The sequence below is a fragment of the Giraffa tippelskirchi genome, chromosome 4, assembly GCF_054371585.1.
Source record: "Giraffa tippelskirchi isolate mGirTip1 chromosome 4, T2T-mGirTip1v1.2.pri, whole genome shotgun sequence".
Lineage (NCBI taxonomy): Eukaryota > Metazoa > Chordata > Mammalia > Artiodactyla > Giraffidae > Giraffa > Giraffa tippelskirchi.
Genome location: NC_137278.1, coordinates 10,359,090 through 10,375,000, shown reverse-complemented (window position 1 = coordinate 10,375,000; position 15,911 = coordinate 10,359,090). Strand labels below are relative to the sequence as shown.

At 40.0% G+C, this 15,911-nt stretch overlaps 1 protein-coding gene across 37 annotated transcripts in view; it reads right to left on the bottom strand.

Annotated features, from left to right (window-relative positions):
* Positions 1–15,911, bottom strand: part of MAPKAP1 (MAPK associated protein 1) — a 233,532-nt gene that overhangs the window by 172,949 nt on the left and 44,672 nt on the right. For 27 of the 37 annotated variants that reach the window (XM_081588533.1, XM_081588538.1, XM_081588548.1 and 24 more), the window contains one exon: positions 9,921–10,069. In XM_081588533.1, coding sequence (XP_081444659.1) covers positions 9,921–10,069 — 149 coding nt within the window. The remainder of the gene's footprint in view (positions 1–9,920; positions 10,070–15,911) is intronic. The other 10 variants (XM_081588554.1, XM_081588555.1, XM_081588553.1 and 7 more) reach the window with 1 other exon arrangement.

Genomic DNA, 15,911 nt, shown 5'->3' with positions numbered 1-15,911 from the left:
ATGTAATAAACATATGAAATGAACCAGTACAATGTGAATGCTTAGTAAATAATTTGTTGGATGGATAGATGAATGGATGGATGGATGAATGAATCCACTCTGCTTACCAGGAAGATCAGTGGAAAGAAAACAGCATTTGTGGGACACACACTAGATTTGTGACTTCCCTGGTGGCTCAGCTGGTAAAGAATCCGCCTGCAATGAGGGACACCTGGGTTTGATCCCTGAGTTGGGAAGGTCCCTTGGAGAAGGGAATGGCTACCCTCTGCAGTATTCTGCCTGGAGAATTCCATAAACTGTATAGTCCATAGTCGCAAAGAGTCAGACACGACTGAGCGACTTTCACTTTCACTTGATTTGATATGTAAAGCAATTCCCTCCTTCCTCAGCCCCAATATCTCATTATTTCTTTATTACATGTGAGAAAACTGAGGCTTACAAAATGCAGTAACTCACCCAACACACACAACTGATAAGAGCTAAACCAGTATATCAGATTCCAAGTCTACTGGTAAAGGGAAAATTATTTTGTTTTTAAATTTTGAAAAATTTCACATATTAACAATACTGTGTTTCTCCCACAACAATGACTGTAAAAGAGTCTAAGAAAGTAAGTGTTGGTACTGGAATAAGGTACTGAAATACCAGTCCTGCCATATACTAGTGGGGTCTCCTTGAGCAAGTCACTTTCCCTTTCTGAGCCTCAGTTTCTCCATTTCTAAAATGGAAATAAAACTACCTCTACCACAGTTTTGTTATGATCAACTAAAAGAGGAAAGTAGCAACATGTATGTAGATGATCAACTATTCAAGAGTTCAAGTTTTCCCATTTATAACCTTCTACATGTCACTGATGTCAATCACCTCCAATCACAAAACTATGGAACCTTAAAGCCAAAAGAAATACAGCAATCATCTAAACCAAGTTCCTCATTCTAAATATGCAGAAACTGAGGCTTTGTCAGAGATGGGAGGTGACCTGTCACAGACTCCACACTATGGCTGGGGCTAAAACATCTTCTGTTGTCTGTGTTCTTTCCACCACATGGTCTCAGCAAACCTGAGAACCTGGAACTCAGGTTTCCATTTTGTAAGTATGAATGCCATTAAGAATGAAAATAAAAATCTCTAAGAATTAGAACACCTAGATTCCATGCCCAAGTGGGTGACCCTAGGCTGTCATTCAGTATTTATGGATAGTTGTCTTCAAGATAATAAAATCAAGGCCTAGCACTTGGAGTGACAAGAAAATCTCTGCACTGCAAATTATGCAGAGCAAGTTGCCTGCAATAAGAAAGCTCAGTATGAAACCCCACCGTCTGCAGTCCCACCACACCTATAAAACAGATTGTCTCCCATGCTTTCACTGGGATCTCAGTGTTTGCTATTCATTCCAACCAGATTTCATCTGCTAATCTGGTATTTAATTAGCCAGGAAGAGGGTAGGACCACAACAGCAATCTTATTACAGCAAAAATATGTCCATGTTTTACCTCTTACTCCCCTAATCTCCAAGAATTACAATCAATATACTTTTTTAAAGGACACCTGACATCTGCCTCATTTAAAATTACTCTCTCATTTTCTCCTCTGAAGGGCCTGACAAGCTGGATTAGGCATCTGAAAGTACAGCCCTGTCTCAGAGATGGTGACTGACTTCTAGGGCAATTTCTCAGCCAAAGTACCAAAGCTGGCTGTGAAGTGGAAACAGAGAAGAGGCTCCTGGCTCCTAGCCCATGCTCCTCCCAGAACCGGTCTCAGATGCCTCCAATATAAGCCTAACAAGCAGGATATACCCTATCCCCTCCAAAAAAGAGTATGTGTAGTATCTTTAAGAACATGGTAACAGGCTGTGACGTGTTGTCAAACCAGCTCACGACGGTAACTTCTGCAGCATCCATAGCCCTCTTTCAGTGCTTCCTAATTCAGCAATGGTATCTATTCAGTTCCTCAAGCCAGAATCTGATCAAGAAATCCTTGAAACTCCTTTCTCCTACATTCCCTGACATATAGTCAATCCATCATCAAGTCCTATCACTTTCACCTACTAAGTACCTCTTGCAGTCATCCACTCCTCTATCACCAATAAGTAAGCCCAAGTTATCATCTCTCTCACCTGGACCACTGCCAAAAATGTCTTAATTGGTCTCTCAAGCCTCACAAACCCTTCTCCAGTGTGTTCTCTTCATCAGAGCTTCAGGGATCGTTTCAAAACACAAACCTTATGACTCTCCCTCCTCATTTAACTGGTTCAAGGCTTTCCTATATTCTCAGGTTGCAGGTTCTACAGCCATATGTGGTAGAACCAGTCTCTGCACCACAATCTACCTCAGTCTTGGGCTCCAGCACACAGCCTTCTAGTTGCCCAAATCTCCAAGCCATACCCCCGCCACTTGCCTCAGATCCTCTGCAAGTTCCTTCTCCTCTCCCTTTACCTAGCTAGTTCTTACTCTGCCTTCAACTCTCAGGTTGAGTCACCTTCACAGAGATAACCATCTCTTATAGCCTAGACTAGGTCAGATGACCCTATGAAAACCCTCCTAAAGCCCCCAGTATCTCTCCTGGAACTTGGTAATTAATTAGCTGTGACTAGCAGAGACATGACTTTGTCAACAAAGGTCCGCCTAGTCAAGGATATGGTTCTTCCAGTAGTCATGTATGGATGTAAGAGTTGGACTATAAAGAAAGCTGAGCACAAAAGAATTGATGCTTTTGAACTGTGGTGTTGGAGAAGACTCTTGAGAGTCCCTTGGACTGCAAGGAGATCCCACCAGTCCATCCTAAAGGAGATCAGTCCTGGATGTTCACTGGCAAGATTGATGTTGAAGCTGAAACTCCAATACTTTGGCCACATGATGCAAAGAGCTGATTCATTTGAAAAGACCCTGATGCTGGGAAAGATTGAGGGTAGGAGGAGAAGGGGACGACAGAGGATGAGATGGTTGGATGGCATCACCGACTCAATGGACAGGAGTTTGGGTAAACTCCAGGAGTTGGTGATGGACAGGGAGGCCTGGTGTGCTGTGGTTCATGGGGTCGCAAAGAGTCAGACACAACTGAGCGACTGAACTGAACTGATACTATGACTGTGGGGCTTCCCTGGTGGCTCAGGGGTAAAGAATCCGCCCACCATTGTAGGAGATCCGTGTTCCATTCCTGGGTCGGGAAGATTCCCCTGGAGAAGGAAATGGCAACTCACTCCAGTATTCTTGCCTGGGAAATCCCTTGAACAGAGGAGCCTGGTAGGCTACAGTCCATGGGGTCATAAAAGAGTCAGACACGATTTAGTGACTAAACAATACTATGACTGTAATTTTGCACTTGGTTTGGTGATTATTTATATAACATCTATCTTCCTGCCAAGAGAGGAAGCTTCATGAAGTCAGAAACCAGGTCTGTTTTGGCTCACTACTGTATCTAGATTTTACTTAACAGTGCCTGGTATGTAGCAGACTCTCATTAAATAGGAAGTAAATGAATGGCAATGTGGTCAAAGGAAACCAATACATCTTCCAGCACTGACCACATACACTACGTACGCATTTATAATTCTCATTAACTCCTCACAACAACATTTTCTGGTAAGTATCAAGAACCTTATTTTATAGATATGAAAACAGGCTTAAAGAGGTAAAGTGGTCTGCCCAGGATCGCACAGCAAGTAAATGGCCAAGTGAGAATTCTAACCCAAGGCTGACAAACATGCTCTTCCCACTGCAAAATTCTGCCTTCCTTTGAAAAGTCTGAGTTGATGGTGAATTTCACCTCTGATGGGAATTTCTAGAAGACGGCTCTAAAATTAGAGGAAGCCTCCGGACTGGTGGGACACAGGACAAACTGCAGAAATGAGGCCAGGACAGAAAGCTCAGAGTGGAATAAGCTACTTTTAAGAACTCAGCCTAGAGAATTTAACTTTAGAAGAGGATGCTGAAAACACTTCCTTTTGTTGTAAGATTCTTATTTAATTCATTGTGAACATCACCCAGACAAAAATCCCAAACCCTCCCCTGGAGATTTCCAGGAAAGGCTGAGCCACAGGAAGAGCACTGCATTAATACAACTGTAGAGGGAAATAATCTCAGGAAAAGATATTTTAAAATTAATGAATTTGGTCCTTTTCTTGGTATACCACGGTGTGTGAATAAGTAGTAAATATCTAATAAATCTTGCTTTAGAAATAGAACAGACTAATAAAAACTGGTCTATGAAAAGGAAGGCTGGCAAAATACAGTCACAGGGAGAAGTTGCCAAATGTTGGGGCTTTACTCTCCCTAATTTAAAAAGGTATGTTTAATGAAGCCAATGGAAGAGACAGACAAATAGCTCCTAATTCAAACAACAGAGTTACCTCAGATTGTCTCTCTCTCTCGAGATCTGCCTTTTAATAGGCACTAAGCCAAGTGAACCCCCGGAGCACTCTTATTGAAAAGAAGGAGGGAAATGAGATCGATAGAGCCAACTCCATTCTCAGCCACCTCCTCCAGTGGGGAGGACAGGGGTGGCTGGCTAACTTTAGCGGGGAGGGAGGTTGGTCAGAAGAAAGAAGCAAGGTCAAAGGGCAGAAGGCCCTTAGGCTCGAGGCCATGTCTCAGCTCAGGCAGCAATAAGCAAAAGCTGCTATCCAGAAACATAATCAGCACTTGGAAGTCCAGGTTATAATTTTCTGGAAAGAGATCCTGAAGCTAAAGTAGCTTAACGTATAAGAGGGGACCGTTCCCAGGGCAACAGGAGGAGCATTTTCCTTGAAAACGCAATTTACCTTTACAGAATGGTAATTCGCTGACCTTTTATGAGTCTGAAACATTTTTCAGTGCCTTTGCACTTTCTGCAAAGTTTTAAATGACTTTTCTGTGAAGAGAGCTACTTAATGCCAATGATTGTAGAAAACATTTGTTCATAATTATCCAGACATAGACTGGAACAATGCTGAAACAAGAGCAGCATGCAAAAATGTATTTAAGGACTATCATCCCAAAATGCTGCTAAAAGCTATTAACCAGTATGTGTTAATTGCCACAGCATTCATATTAATTTTCACTTCAGGCTCGACATTGTGGAATATTTCCCCTGATACATTTTAAACAAAGTTTAATTTAAGGAACTGCTTCTATCAACACTTATGAAAATTAACAGCCAAGCAATTAGCACTCATGAATTATCCCTTCCCCCATGCTCTCTGCAGCTTCCCTGTTAAAACAGTTTCTAACAGAGAAACAGTTACTTTCTAATAAGTTAACACAATCAAAGTCACAGTTGTCCATATGAACCAGAACTGGTTCTGCTTTTTAAAGCACCTGTCAAGGCAAACATTCTCCTCATACTCAGAGTGTAATTTCACCAAGTCAAATAAGTAAGATATTTAATGTTTTAGTAAACTGCCAAGCAATTACTGACATCACACTACCTTCTCACCTGATGTTTAGAAAATAGCCATTGCAGAAAGAAAAAAAAAAAAGGAAGTAATTATTTGTCTTAATCTTCCTATTTCAAGTTAAAGGTTAAAACCCCACTGGACTGATTCCCTGGACTTCTACAAGCAGACCACTGTCACCCAGTCTCGCTGTACATCTTGTTTAACCATGCTAAACTCCAGGCTTTAAGAGCACAGTTCCTCTCACTCTATCCTGTCAACAATCTAGTGAAGCATAAAGGAAAAAGAGCAGCACTGGCCCGCACCCTTTACTTCACAGAGAGAGAGAGAGGCAGAAGCGAGGTATTTGCTGGGTGCTCCCTGTGTGCTGTCTCAATCCCCCAGAGGAAGACAAGCCACCACCATCTCACTCCACACGCGAGGACTGCAGCGTCATGAGGGTAAGTGACCAGCCTGACGTCACACCGTGAAGTGATGGAGTCAGGACTCAAACTCAAATTTAACTTCAAAATAGATCTGCTTACCAACTAAATTATACGGCCTCTTCCTGTGCTGGGTGTTTTATCCTATTTGATGGATTCCTCAGGATTGTGAGGAAGGAACTCAATTTCTTTTCCTATGTCTGAGGTTCAGTGAGGTGAAAAACCTGACTACGGTTACACAACCGATAATCAGTACCATTTCTTTGTTAGTAACAGTATTGACAGGAGGTGCATATCTGAACTTCTGGAGGTCTATTGATGATGATAATATTAGTAAACACAGTTTAAACAAAATAGTGATGTCAATGTACTAGCTAAAGCTTCTCAACTAAGTGGTAAAGCATGGAATGAAAAGAGCGAGATACTTTTTAAAATAAGACTTCATCTTTTTAAAAGGTGGAGAGACAGGGCAGAAATCCACATATTCAGGAATACTGAAATCAGTGCTGAATGTTCACTGCCTGTCACTCCTTCGTTGCCTCAGAGCAACTTCTGGTCACACTCAACATTTCCCACATTCAGTGAGATCACAAGGACCAGCACAAAAATGTTCCTATTATCTCACCTCTAAAACAGAGGTTGGTTTTGTTAATTAATCAGAGGTCCTGTTTTTAACAAGCCCAAAGACTTGAGCCAGATGGCTGAGCCTGGTTTTGCCTTGTCTGGCTAAGCATTTCTTCAAACCACTTGCAATCTGTCTTGGTCTGTTTTCAAATGACCAGTAAACAGAGTTATTAATAACCTACGAATCTAAAACAGGTCATGAATAACCCTGCCAATTTGCCAAAAAAGATAATACAAACACAGTAATGGTAGTGGTTTAGTCACTAAGTCATGTCTGACTCTTCGCAACCTCATGGACTATAACCCACCAGGCTTCTTTGTCCAGGCAAGAATACTGGAGTGGGTTGCCATTTCCTTTTCCAGGGGATCTTCCCAACCCAAGGATTGAACCCGGGTCTCCTGCAGTGCAGGCAGATTCTTTACCGACTGAGCTACAAGGGAAGCCAAAACCAGTAATAAACCTGATCAAAAAACCCTTCAAAATTATCATAAAGCCTACACCTAAGTATGGCCTTCCTTCTCAACTGTATATCTTCAAGAAGTTATCAACCAACCACAATTTAAAAAAAATAAAATTATTAACCAGCTACAGGAACCAGAAACTATTTGAAAGTATTCGCTTTAATTTAGCACAGTAGCTAAGAGATGCTTACCCTTAGAATCACTAAAACCAACAATTCAGTTTGCACAAACTCTTAAAGATGCCTGCTTAACTCTGATGTAACTGTAAGGCCATACTAAAAACAAAATCCTTTTTTTCAAATCCAACGTTAGTTTAATCATAAGGAGGATTTCACAGCAGTTAGTCTCTTGAGGAAATACATAATTAAGTAGTTTTTTAGCATATTTAATTAGACCCCAAACTCTTTCCTGTCCCTTTCTCTCCCCAATTATGTACCATTTGCCCAAGAGACCTAAGCAACTCAGTTAATTATGTAAATAAGGCAAGAGTTATTCCCAAGAAAAGCATTGTGAATATTTGTAAGGGGGGAAAAACTGCACATATTTTAGTGGCTTTAACAAACCTTTGCAAAAAAAAAAAAGGAACTATCAAAATACATGAGAAACTCCTACATTTGAAGCAAAAACAGGGAGTGATGACAAGATGGTGAATCATTAAAACTGGACACTCATTTCACTTCTTAAATATGAGCTGAATAAAAATAAAATAATTTTAAGTTACAACAGTAACAAAAATTTAGTGCTGAATGTCAAATGATTTATGGGAAGAATCAATCTGGAAATTATTAAAGTCGACTCTCACAGAAAGGCTTTATTATCAAGGGGTTGACATGATCTTAACTCTAGAGGCAGCCATGGTGCTGTTATAACTACTACAATCCCATTATTATGCAATCACAAAATGCTAATTTCATCATTTTGAGGTGTTATTTGAATAGTCATTTTAATTTCTAGGTTACGAAAAGGCTTGACTCAAGTATAATTCTCTATTAATCATTGAGATGTCACTGAATATCATATTGATGCATTTCACAAAGATAAAAGAAAGACTAATTTAATATGTACAGTACAATATCCTTCAAATATTAGCCACTTTCATTACACATCTGCCAAATGCATCAATATTAAATAATAGATGAGAACAAGGGTTTAATTGTGTTTTAGCAATTGTAATATGTAGGATAATAAAAAAATAGCATTGCATCACAAGAAAGACTTATCGATATATAAATCTTTCTTAATCAATTGTACAATGGTGATTGGGCCATGCTCACATTCTTTGCTGATAACGAATACATTTGATATGACAAAAAAACATCAAGAGTTGTAAGTGTAAACACACATCTAGCAAAAATAATTCCTTTGTGACTGAGGAAATGGTTTAGTTTTCAATTCCTTCCTGGCACTTTTGAAATTAGGTATATATAACACACAGAGTTCACAACCTTTAACAAGTCCAAGTGTAAGTAATTTATAGGAGAATCTAATAGTATAATAAAAATTCTAGAATATAGTATTTTAAAAGATCTGTGCTATTTTGTTGGCAAAGCATTATCACATATTAATTACTCCAGAATTCATTACATCCTCAAACAATGAGATGACCGGAAACAAATAAATTCCAGCCATGTAATCTAATCCCAATAATAATGTCTCACATTTCCAAATGAATCAACTGCAGCATTTCCGGAAAAAAAATCCCCTTAAGTCCAAATCACTTGTTTCCAGAGGCTGACATTCCTGTTCCCTAGAGGGACCCTTTCTTATCTTTGCTGTATTCACAAGAAGCAGCAGGAGATAGGGGCAGGGGCAGACTGAAGAGAAGCTCTTCAAAGGATACAATCTCTAATTTACTAAAAGTGCTTTCTGATGTTTTGGGGGGAAAATTCCTGAGCATATTAGGATTTTATGTTACTTATGCATTTTGTTTCTAGTTTCTGTTCTTCTCTGCCAGCATCAATAACCTCATGTGCCAACAGCCATATATGCTTACTTAAGGAAATGACAACCCGCTACAGTATTCTTGCTTGGGAAATTCCATGGGCAGAGGAGCCTGGGGGGCCACAGTCCATAGGGTGGCAAAGGGTTGGACATGACTTAGATACTGAACAAAAAAAACAGTGGAAACATGCTGAATTGTATGAGATGAAAGTGTTTCAAAGTAAAGAACATCACCATGCTCAAAGATCACAACTGATAGAACCAGCATATAACCAGGACTTGAATATGAAAAGTGCAAACATAAGCAAAGAGTTCTATGTTTATTAATTGCAACTGTACTGAAATAAGACAAATTATACACAATCCCTCCAGGCAACAAGCTATCACTCAGCACCCCCATGCCACAGACAGACGGCAAACATAATGGCAATAAATTAAAAAATCGACTGCTACAGTTTTGAAAGACACCCAGCTCAGCTTGGTATAGAGACACAGAATGTGGGAATGCAGGAGAGTGGGTGCTCACGTAGAGCTATACTCCACTTAAAATAGTGGCCCTTTTTCTAAAAGGAAAATAAACATACTTTAATTTTACAAACTGTAAATTGTCAAGACAGGAAAAAATTAAATCATCCTGCACAGTAAGTGTCAAATGAGATTCAATAAAACACAAAAATACAAAGCAACGTCCTAGAAGCTCTAACATCCATAATTTGTGGAGTTATAATGAAGACTCATACAAGACAATGCAAACTGCCTCCCAGAACTATTTTCAAGGCTTTCCCCACAGTTAGACCTTAATTAATTACAACCCAACTAACCCAAACCTTAGGACATAAAACAGGAACACACACATTCATGTATCTCAGACTGTTTCTGTTTTCATCCTCCCAAAAATATTACTGTGGAAACAACAGTAAGCCCAAATCCAGACCTTTTTACACCCTCAGTCTTTGAAAATGTGAGACATTCTTTGTTTATTCTGACTCCCTTTTGAAACCTACTTAAATCTAAATCTGATAAAAATAAGAATGACAACACCAACAGTAACTCCATTCAGTCCAGGCATTACCTGAAGAGATGCGTTCCTGTTTACTTACCTTGCCATCAAATTTGGAGTACTCATTAAAGGGGTTATTCAGCTGCAGGGGGCACTGCTCCAGGCGGACAGATAATATCGACTGCTTCCCAGAATTTGGAGGTTTCTCTTTGAGGGACTTTTTTTCAAACAGTGACTTTAACTCCTGCGCTGTGATACAAGAGGAAGATAAAAACATCTTTGTGATGACAACACAGAGAGACGGCCTGTGTCTACCTTCCCTAAAAAGTCTTCCTTGGAACCTTAAGGAGGGAGCATCCAAGGACATATTCAGGTCTGATATGTGCAACAGGCCTAACGTATACTTTTATGTCTGTGCACTGAACAAGCAGAGCACTGAAATATACATGTCGGTCATGTTTGTCAAGTTAGAAAGACTAGGGTTTAAGAAAGGGGCAGAGGTCAGATAAATCAACAGAAGGGCTCTTCTGTAAGAAGAGCATTTCACACCTGCGAGATCTGAGCTTTGGCCTGGCTTTGCCACTAACAGATGTGTGATTTTGGACTATTCACTAAACCTCTCTGGACTTGTCAAACCAGATAATCCTGAAGAACTCTCTTCCCTCTAATACATGATTTTGAAGTTCTGGTTTTTCAAGGTCAAGGTTCACAACTTAACCCTCTCACAGTTCCAAATGTGTTCAGTTTATTAAGTCGCTCAGTCATGTCCGACTCTTTGCACCCCCATGAACCGCAGCACGCCAGGCCTCCCTGTCCATCACCAACTCCTGGAGTTCACCCAAACACATGTCCATTGAGTCGATGATGCCATCCAGCCACCTCATCCTCTGTCGTCCCCTTCTCCTCCTGCCCTCAATCTTTCCCAGCATCAGGGTCTTTTCCAATGAATCAGCTCTTCGCATCAGGTGGCCAAACTATTGGAGTTTCAGCTTCAGCATCAGTCCTTCCAATGAACACCCAGGATTGATCTCCTTTAGGATGGGTTGATTGGATCTCCTTGCAGTCCAAGGGATTCTCAAGAGTCTTCTCCAACACCACAGTTCAAAAGCATCAATTCTTCGGCGCTCAGCTTTCTTCACCATCCAACTCTCACATCCATACATGACCACTGGAAAAACCATAGCCTTGACTAGACGGACCTTTGTTGGCAAAGTAATGTCTCTGCTTTTTAATATGCTGTCTAGGTTGGTCATAACCTTCCTTCCAAAGAGTAAGCGTCTTTTAATTTCATTGCTGCAATCACCATTTACAGTGATTTTGGAGCCCAGAAAAATAAAGTCAGCCACTGTATCCACTGTTTCCCTGTCTATCTGCCATGAAATGATGGGACCGGATGCCATGATCTTAGTTTTTGGAATGTTGAGCTTTAAGCCAACTTTTTCACTCTCCTCTTTCACTTTCATCAAGAGGCTCTTTAGGTCTTCTTCACTTTCTGCCATAAGGGTGGTGTCATCTGCCTATCTGAGATTATTGATATTTCTTCCGGCAATCTTGATTCCAGCTTGTGCTTCCTCCAGCCCAGCGTTTCTCATGATGTACTGTGCATATAAGTTAAATAAGCAGGGTGACAATATACAGCCTTGATGTACTCCTTTTCCTATTTGGAACCAGTCTGTTGTTCAATGTCCAGTTCTAACTGTTGCTTCCTGACTTGCATACAGGTTTCTCAAGAGGCAGGTCAAGTGGTCTGGTACGCCCATCTCTTTCAGAATTTTCCATAGTTTATTGTGATCCACACTTTGGCATAGTCAATAAAGCAGAAATAGATGTTTTTCTGGAACTCTTTTGCTTTTTTGATGATCCATCGGATGTTGGCAATTTGATCTCTGGTTCCTCTGCCTTTTCTAAAACCAGCTTGAACATCTGGAAGTTCACCGTTCACGTATTGCTGAAGCCTGGCTGGAGAATTCTAAGCATTACTTTACTAGCGTGTGAGATGAGTGCAATTGTGAGGTAGTTTGAGCATTCTTTGGCGTTGCCTTTCTTTGGGATTGGAATGAAAACTGACCTTTTCCAGTCCTGTGGCCACTGCCGAGTCTTCCAGATTTGCTGGCATATTGAGTGCAGCACTTTCACAGCAGCATCTTTCAGGATTTGAAATAGCTCAAATGGAATTCCATTACCTCCACTAGCTTTGTTCGTAGTGATGCTTTCTAAGGCCCACTTGACTTCACATTCCAGGATGTCTGGCTCTAGGTGAGTGATCACACCATCATGATTATCTGGGTCGTGAAACTCTTTTTTGTACAGTTCTTCTATGTATTCTTGCCACCTCTTAATATCTTCTGCTTCTGTTAGGTCCATATCATTTCTGTCCTTTATTGAGCCTATCTTTGTATGAAATGTTCCCTTGGTATCTCTAATTTTCTTAAAGAGATCTCAGGTCTTTCCCATTCTATTGTTTTCCTCTATTTCTTTGCATTGATCGCTGAGGAAGGCTTTCTTCTCTCTCCTTGCTATTCTTTGGAACTCTGCATTCAAATGGGTATATCTTTCCTTTTCTCCTTTGCTTTTTGCTTCCCATCTTTTCACAGCTATTTGTAAGGCCTCCTCAGACAGCCATTTTGCTTTTTTGCATTTCTTTTTCTTGGGGATGGTCTGGATTCCTGTCTCCTGTACAATGTCACGAACCTCCATCCATAGTTCATCAGGCATTCTATCAGATCTAGTCCTTTAAATCTATTTCTCACTTCCACTGTATAATTATAAGGGATTTGATTTAGGTCATAACTGAATGGTCTAGTGGTTTTCCCCACTTTCTTCAATTTAAGTCTGAATTTGGCAATAACGAGTTCATGATCTGAGCCACAGTCAGCTCCTGGTCTTATTTTTGCTGACTGTATAGAGCTTCTCCATCTTGGGCTGCAAAGAGTATAATCAATCTGATTTCGGTGTCGACCATCTGGTGATGTCCATGTGTAGAGTCTTCTCTTGTGTTGTTTGAAGAGGGTGTTTGCTATGACCAGTGCGTTCTCCTGGCAGAACTCTATTAGCCTTTGCCTTGCTGCATTCTGTACTCCAAGGCCAAATTTGCCTGTTACTCCAGGTGTTTCTTGACTTCCTACTTTTGCATTCCAGTCCCCTATAGTACCTAGCACATAATCTGGATGACCAAGATGAAGTAGAAAAGGAAAAGGAGGAAGAGTATTTATAATAACAGTAGTTAACATACATTGAGGAAGCCAATGTATCTCATGTAAACCGCATAACAAACTTATGAGGTAGACACTAGCATTATCTCAATTGTGTCAGTGTGGAAACTGAAGCATAGAATACTTTGATTAGCCCCTGGCTGCACAGCCTGTAAGGAGCAGGGCTAAGATTTGCACCTCACCAAGGCTCTTAGCCATTAGGCACTAATGAACACAGTAGACCTTCAATAAATTTCATTGCATGAATCAATGAATAAAATAATGATCGAAGGAATTCAGATTAAGTTATTAAATCAAAATCTTCAGCACTTACTCATTAGTGAACCAAGACAAGTTAGTTCCATACCCTCTCAAAGATCATTTAATTCTCTGTATTAATCTGAATGTCATTTAAGGTGATAGCTGGATGATAAGTACATGGGGGTTCATTGTACTTTTTATTTTTGTGATGTTAGAAAACTTCCAGATTTAAAGTTTTAAATGAATCAATCTTAGATCTTAAAATGTGCAATAACTAAGTTCAATCCATTCCATTCTTGAGTACAACCAACCTGAACTGAGATCAAACATAATTCTGAAATAGTCACTTAGAACTTTTTAAAAAGGTAACAAGTTATTTTCAACAAATTAGTGGGGCAACTTTATCAGATGAGTCCCTATAGATTTATATGGCAAACCAGGAGAAAAGGACCTGTTGCTATGAACGTATAATTAACAGATATTAATCTGTTTATTACATGTACTTACAAATTCAGAATGTGGATTAGATATCAAACTGTCATATTTTTTGTGTGTGAATGAATAGTATGCTAGCTTCTTGGGCCCAGCAAATTATTTTTTTTATTTATTTTGTTAATAGTAGCATACATTTCTAAAAACCTCATGCATTTAGTGACCTGAATCAACAACAAGGCTACTATGACTATGATATGCATGCATAAATCTGGTATGTCCAGAGAGTGAAGCTCCAAATCTAGCCTCCCTGGTCAGCAGAACAATGGAAAGAGAAAGGGAGAAGGCAGATGGACCTCCCAAAAGCCAGGGCAGAATGGATGAGGAATGTATGTAACTAAACACAGAACTGTACAAGGATAACACCTGCATGACACAGTCCTAGACTGTGAATCATCCAGATCAACTATTTGTAATTGTGATTACCAAACTAGCATCTCACTGAGCACTGTGCTGACTAAATACCTGAGCATGGAAATTACTGTACATATGTGTTCAGTCTGTGGTAAGGAGTTAGGTGGTGGTGGTGGTTTAGTCGCTAAGTTGTGTCCAACTCTTTTGTGACCCCGTGGGCTGTAGCCCACTGTGTTCCTCTGTCCACTGGATTTTCTAGGCAAGAATACTGAAGTGGATTTCCATTTCCTTCTCCAGAAATGCCACCTTTTAAAAAAGAATTAGATCCTTTTCTCCATGATGTAGGAAGCAAAGGAAGAAGGTGGAAAATGTCATAGGTTGAGGAGAGAAGTCCAAGTGTGAATCAGTCAGAGAATGGAAGAGTTAATACATCATCACTTCACACTTAACCCTACTGATAACGGTACAGTGACTTTGATAAGTCACAGCTCGGTTTCTTCTGGAGCTACTGGTAACTTATCTCTTAGGATCATTGTGAGGACAAAATAAAAAGACACCTGGCATTGTTCCTAGCACTCAGTAGGCTTTTTGCTTTTGCTTTTTCCAATACTTTGTCCATCTGATGCTAAGAGCCCACTCATTAGAAAAGACGTTGATGTTGGGAACGATTGAGGACAGGAGGAGAAGAGGGTGACAGAGGATGAGATGGTTGGATGGCTTCACCAATTCAATGGATATGAGTCTGAACAAACCACGGGAGACAGTGAAGGACAGGGAAGCCTGGCGTGATGTGGTTCATGGGGCTGCAAAGAGTCAGACATGACTTAGTGACTGAACAAGAAGCAGAAATAGGTGTTTCATAAAGGATCATTCCTTTCCAAAGTGCAGCAGTAAACTTGTTGATTGATTACAAGTAGAACAGCACTTCCAATATTTAAAATACTGCTTTAATAGCGTTCTTATATGTGTATTAATCTATTGCTATTAATGTATAATTAATAGATATTAATCTGTTGATTAACGTACTTATATATTCCAGAATCTGGATTAGTGATTCCTGGATTTCACTGCCAGAGGCCCAGGTTTGATCCCTGGTTGGAGTATGAAGATCCCATAAGTGGTGCAGCACAGCCAATAAGATAAAATATGTAGGTAAACACCATTTTACAAGAGTCAAAACTAAACTGTGGTGATATAAATCAGAACAGTAATTGCCTTTGGGCAGTGGATTAACTAGAAAGAGGCATGAGGGAACTTTCTGGGTTACAGAAATGCTACATACTTGACTGGAATGCTAGTCGCCCAGATGTATATGTTTGGCAAAAGTCATCAAACATTTAACACTTCTACATTTCAATGTATGTAAAGCATACCTCAATAAAAATTAAATAAATAGGGAAAACTTAAATAAATACCCTTGTACACTGGTAACTTCTAAATGATTATTCCTAAACACTCCCTAAAATTACAGACTCACATATTCAACTTTCTATTTCACTCTTCTACCTGGTTGGCTGATGGCATCTCAAACTTTTCATGTCCTTATATAACCAATCTCTTGATCTTTCCACTAACCTGCCCCTTCCACAATCATCTTCTCAGTTAATGGCAACTCTGTTCTGCCAGGCAAAAAACTTGAGTATCATTCCACTTTTCTCTTTCACACTTTATCCATCAAGAGAAACTTTAGAAGATATCCAGAACCCCCTATGGCCACGGAAGCTGGATTATTACCACCATCTTCAAACTGGTCTTGTTTCCACATTTTCCTCAGCCACCCAACCAAGACCACT